Source organism: Lepidochelys kempii, chromosome 2 (genome assembly GCF_965140265.1).
Source record: "Lepidochelys kempii isolate rLepKem1 chromosome 2, rLepKem1.hap2, whole genome shotgun sequence".
Lineage (NCBI taxonomy): Eukaryota > Metazoa > Chordata > Testudines > Cheloniidae > Lepidochelys > Lepidochelys kempii.
The window spans coordinates 8,560,722-8,566,836 of NC_133257.1; the positions used below are offsets into that span (position 1 = coordinate 8,560,722).

Here is a 6,115-nt window from a genome sequence, read left to right on the forward strand (position 1 = left end):
ACAGCATGGGAACAATTTAAAAGGGATTGAGAAATTTTTTGACAGCCTAAGGGCACCTTTGTACTAGTGCAGTTAACTACACGCGCACAGGTGACATTGTGAGCCCCGGCCGGGTACGGTGTGTGAAGGGATATAGCCGTGCAAGGCGGAGTATAGTTGGCCGGGCCCCAATTAGCCATGCTAGAGTACTGGGAGAAAAGATTAGCATAAGCCAAGAGCAGTATCTTATTCTCCTTCGGGCTTGTAACGGGGGAGGCGCTTCCGAGCCAACCCCTACAGGAAATAGCAGGCACAAAAGGCACACAATCATCACAGAATTAGCAGTGATTTGGGCGAGAATCGCCACAAAGTCTTAGGAGTTTCTGGCTGCTGATCTGCTGCCAGTTTTCGTTGAGCCGTGGCGACCAATGCTTTTACTGCTCCCCATGTCACGGGCTGGCTTGGGACGTTACGCCTCCTCCGTTTCCGTCCCGCCGTTGTCGACTCGGGGGGCAACGCGGTCTCCTCCAAGGTCAGCTGAAACTCTGGTATGGGATTCGACAGCCCCTGGTGCCATGCCATGTTGTTTAAGTGCTGGTCGCACGCACCGGGCTGGAACCCACAACGGTCCTGCAGGGAGAGACACAGCAGCATATCCCCGACCCCAAGTGATTAGAGGTGCTGGGCCCAGCCACTGTGGATCGGGCAGCTGACGGTAAAAGACACGCGGTCTTTCCAGTACCTCAGATTTGTGAAAATGCCGATCCGCAGGGGTCTGCTGATCTGCATTCAGTGTTAAATTATTTAAAGTAAACAAGAGGATATACATCTGTTGTTGAATGTCTCCTAAGGTTCGGAGACGCAGCTCCCCTTGTTTTAATTGTTTATCTAGCAAGGTTTTGAGTGTGCGATTGGCACGTTCAACAATGGCTTGGCCCGTGGAATTATAAGGGATTCCGTGTTTAAGACGGATGTCCCAGCGGGCACAAAAGGTGGAGAGGGCTGCAGAGCAGTAGGCTGGGGCATTATCTGTTTTAATTTGGCAAGGGCGACCCATAACAGAAAAGCAGGCCAGCAAATGGTGAATAACTTTGTTAGTGGCTTCCCCACGTTGTGGGGTTGCCCAAAGGAAGCCTGAATAAGTATCAACGGAAACATGTAAAAATGAATAGGGGCGGAATTGTGGTACATGAGTAACATCCATTTGCCACAGCTGATTTGCTGTGGTACCTCGGGGGTTAACGGCATAAGAAAAAGTAGGAGCAGCAGCAGCACAGTGGGGGCAGGAACGAACAATGGAACGTGCATGATCAGCAGGAATGTGAAACTGCCGGGCCAAAACAGAGGCAGACTGATGAAAAAAGGCATGGCTTTCAATGGGGTCAGAAAAAAGGGAATTTACCTGACCACGCAATGCGCGATCGGCGCGTGCATTGCCCTCAGTGAGTGGCCCAGGCAGAGGGGTATGACTGCGAATATGAGCAACAAAGTAAGGGAAATGACGAGTGGCAAGAAGATGCTGTAAAGACAAAAACAGGTGAAGGAGGTCTGCATCAACCTGAGGGGTAATGAGGGCAAGGGGTAAATGATCAATTACCTGATAAACATAATGGGTATCCACAATTAAATTAAAGGGACAATCAGCAAAAAATTGAAAAGCCAAAATAACAGCAGCCAATTCTGAACGCTGTGCAGAACGCTGAGGCAGTGTAAAACGAGAATGCCAACGAGGGGGGTCACCCAACTGATAAGTGACTACACCTCGGTGGGGAGAGCCATCAGATGTTAATATCGAGGGTGGTGTCTAACTTTGTAAGTAAATCACGGCCCCAAATATTGAGGTGGACAGGGAGCACAAAAGGGCGGATTGTAGCAAGGGCACGGCCTCCTGGTTTAGAGACCGTGACCCAAGACAAACTTTGGCGCCCGGGTTTGCTACCCCCAATTCCCCACAACTCTTTAGAAGGAACCGTAGGCCAACTAACCGGCCACTCCAGATCACGAATCACTGTAACATCAGCTCCAGTGTCCACCAGCCCTGTAAAAGGAACATCGTTTAAGAGAAGTGTTAACTGAGGTTTCGAGGGGCGGACTGACATTGTCAGAGCAACAAGTGGAGACGACGCGCTGTGAGACGGCGAGTGAGACAACGTAGATCCAAAGCCTCCTCCACCCCGAGTTCGATCCTCGGCAGCTGGCACCTGATAGGGGACTAAAATCAATTGTGCAATTGACCGTCCACGCGGGAGCGACTGTGGAAGATGAGTCCACACCTGAACCTTAATAATGCCAGTGTAATCAGCATCAATGACCCCTGGAATGACAAAAAAGCCCTGTTTCCCAGCATGTGAGCGAGGGAGAACAAGACCTACAAAGCCGGCAGGGAGAGGTCCCATCACCTGTGTAGGTATGGCACAGACCTCCCCTGGCAGCCGAAAGTCAGTGTCCTCCTGCATGATCAAATCAAGCCCTGCACTTCCAGCAGTCGCTGCCCTCATAGAGTCTACGGATTCCAAGGCAGAGGAGCGATTGCCTGAGTAGGAAACACCCCTGTTTGGCCCTGGGTTCGGGGGGGACCCGTCGCGCGGTTTCCTGACCCGCCACGACACTGATTAGCCCAGTGATAACCTTTCCCACACTTGGGGCACTTCTTTGAGGGTCGGGCTGGTGCCTTAGATGAGCGGCACTCCCGCTGAAAATGACCCTCCTTTCCACAGCGGTAACAGCGCTTCCCCTCCTTCCCAGTTTTTCTGAGGGCGGCAGCCAGAACTCCAGCCTTGTGGGCTTGTGTGCCAATGTTCTGGCACGCCCGCAGCATGTCTGAGAGCTCTAAAATACCAGAGACTTGTGCTGCCTGGAGAGCACGGCGGCAATCCTCATTTGCATTTTCAACTGCCAATTTTAACAGGAGCTCGTGAGCTGCCTCAGTGTTATCCACCTGTCGGAGGATAGCCTCCTGCAATCTGTTGGTAAAATCCAAAAAGGACTCTAAGGCACCCTGACGGATACTGACAAAGCTTTTGGTAGGCTTGCCTGAATCCGGGACCTTCTTGAAAGCATGCTGGGCACAGGTGGAAATAATGGGGAAGACGGCCTGAGGGAGTTGAGACTGCATCTCAATAGTAGCAAACTGGCCCTCCCCTGCCAAATGCTCATAAATGATACCATGCTCTCTATATACCTGGGCTTGGCGTTCTGCCATCTGCCGATACTCACTAAGCCAAATAACATACTGACTGGGTGACAACATCATGCGCAGCAGCGTTTTCCAATCCTCAGGGATTAGGGAGTACCCAGCACCCATCCCTTCAATGAGACCACGCACAAAGGTGCTAGTCAGGCCAAATTCACGAATTGCTTTCTTTACCTCTCTAACCACCGAGTATGGCAGAGTGGTCCAGGTGCCCACGGGGTTGCCCTGGTCATCATTCTGCCAGGTCACCGGGCAAACGGAGACCAGATCAGCCAGCTCCTCTGCTGTAAGATCTGATCGAGCTTTCGCTGCGTGAACCATTTGTTGCACCAGCGAAAGCTTCTGAGCAGATGCAGATGACTCTCCGGGGGGCCCCATGGGGGGAGGGTGATCACACACCGGCTCCGGTGGGGAAGGCCAGGGAGGCGGTGGTAATAGAGGCACTGGGGGCGAAGCAGGGGGAGGGATGGCTGCAGGAGCGGACGGGGGTGGCAGGATCGGCAGCTCCTCTGTTGGTGCTGAAGAGGGCCTTTCCGAGGCGACACGCTGTGTCGCATCGCCAGGAGGGGGGATGACTGCAGGGGCGGACGGGGGCGGCGAGAGCACCAGCCTCGCGAGGGAGGGTCTGTCCGAGGCGACACGCTGTACCACGTCGCGGCAGAGGTGCCAGGCATGTAAAGCCTGCACGGGTGCCCGAGGCTCTTTGTGCAATGTCTGGCCCAATCGCTCCCAGTCCGCTAGCTTAAGGCTTCCAGCTTCAGGATACCACGGGCACTTGGCACGCACCTCCTGTAGCAGGAGAGTGAGTTCTCGAGCCGGGCAGTCATGCTGAGCCTTACGCAGCAAATACTGCAGCTCATTACGGTGTTGCACTTGCAAAGCAGAGAGGGAGCTTCCCATACTTACCACAATGAAAAATACTCACCGGGATCCACGAAGTGGATGAGTGACGCGTCTGAAACCCTTGCCGGGCGAGGTGAGTGCTGAGGGCCCCACGTTTGGGCGCCAGTTGTTGCGGTTCAGTGATGAGACAGAACACAGCTTTATGCAAGCAAACAGGCTGGTCAGCGGAGATGGGCTGTTCTGCCCCCCCTGCCTTCCACCTTCTCCTTTTATTATATTTTTCCCCCTAAGCATTACACACTGCTACACAAAGGAATGTATGACGTTGATTCATATGCTTAGTTACCATCCTCTATCTACTACAATCCTGGTTCTCAGGCCTTGAGCCCAGGCTAAAGAAACCTCCCACAGTTGCTGTCCAAACAATCAAGTTCTCAGGGTTCATATCTAGCCCTTGTCCTTGGATAGAGCAATGTGTGCATTGCTCCTAGGAAACAGTCAGGGTGTGCCCCGCCTGCTTCCAGGTGGAATAGCTAGACATTAACCCTTCAGCCTATCCCTTATAATCATTTAAAATCTATCTTTTGTAGTTAATCAATTTGTTTTTGCTTTATCTAAAACCAGTGTGTGGGAATCCTAACTCAGGGGGAGAAAACTATTGCATATTCCTCTCCACATTGAGGGAGGAGGTGAATTTTAAGAGTTTACGCTGTACAGTTCCCTTTGCAGCGCAAGATGGTATAATTTTGGGTTTATACTCCAGAAGGGGTGCGTGCCTTAGGAACTGGGAGGTGCCCTAGCTGAAGCCTTCCCATGCAGGGGCTGGTTAAAGAGCCTGCCTGCATATATTGCAGCTGGGTGTATCCCTACCTGTATGTATGCTGGTGAACATGCAGGCTGGAGGGCTTTGCAGCTTGTCATAGCAGTAGAGTGTAGAAGGGAGCCCAGGCTGGTGGGTCAGGGGGCTCCGTGGTACCCAGTTCCAGGTGGCACCCTGGCAGGAACCCATCACTGTGACATTCTGTAGTCCTTGCTATACTGTTGCACTAGGACCTGGTGTTGAACCTAGGGATCTTTTCCCAGCCCGGAGAAAACTTTATTAGGATGCTGTCTATGCAAATGTTCAGGTACATATTGATAGAATATTGGGCAGTGGTACAAGATGCAATTGTAATGCTTACTTATTGGCTGTGCATCCTGATCATTAGGTGGAGCTATTTTATGTGGCTATGTGCAAAACAGACTTCATGCTATTCTTCTACTAAAAGTAATTATGACTGGCATTCATGTGTTAAGTATGTAGGGTCAGGTGCAAGTCTGCACTCCCTAGGAACCTCCGTGCTACCTTTGATTAAGTCCACTGACTGCTGCCATCAAGAAAAATATTAGACTCTGTGTCTACACAGGCCATAAAACCACATTTTAAAACTATGCAGAACCACAGTTAAAAACTTGTTTGTGACCAGATAGGGTTCTACCATGGGGACTGGAAAAGGAAAAAAATAGTGGCATTCTCCCAAGCTCCACCTACAAGCCAAGCTCCACCCACATGAGCCACCAACATGAGATAGCAGCGCTCACGGTAGACTGTAGTAGCAGGTATTCCAAATATAATCATCTGTGCTCTGCTGGACTTCCCTTCAGTGAGGCTTTGACAGAACATGGGCTCCACTGGAGTCCTTGGGCTTTCCCCACTCCCTTTAGAGCATCCAGATCAGAACAAACATGCTTTATCCCAGTGGAGACCTAGGCTAGATCATGGGCTCACCAATGGACCAGGTGGCAAAAGAAAAGCTCTGAGTTGGGCTTTCAAAATAATTTGGCACTGTTTAAAGATTCAGTAGACTCTTTCTCCGTGTGCCCCTCCCAGAAATGTCTGGCTTATTTGTCTCCACCTTGCCCTAACTATTCAGTATGCCAAACCTCTAACAAACTCAACAGGCAACTTCAGTTGTCCCCTGCCACTAGGGTTCAGTTGCAACTGTTCATACCCAGATCTACATGCATGCAACATGCCATTCATGGGGTTTGGGTTGCTCACCAAAAAGGGAGGAGTGGAGAAGTGAATAAGGTAATGCTATTAAACCCTTTACATAGCAA

The 6,115-nt window shown here is 51.1% G+C and overlaps 1 protein-coding gene across 1 annotated transcript; it reads right to left on the bottom strand.

The window, feature by feature from the left end:
- Positions 1–309: 309 nt before the first annotated feature.
- LOC140907964 (uncharacterized) lies at positions 310–4,561 on the bottom strand. Its single transcript, XM_073335052.1, has 2 exons — positions 3,161–4,561; positions 310–609 (listed from the first exon to the last, which is right to left on the bottom strand). The coding sequence occupies exons 1-2, from the start codon at positions 4,070–4,072 to the stop codon at positions 310–312; spliced, it is 1,212 nt and encodes a 403-aa protein (XP_073191153.1). The 5' UTR covers positions 4,073–4,561.
- Between the last annotated feature and the right edge of the window lie 1,554 nt (positions 4,562–6,115).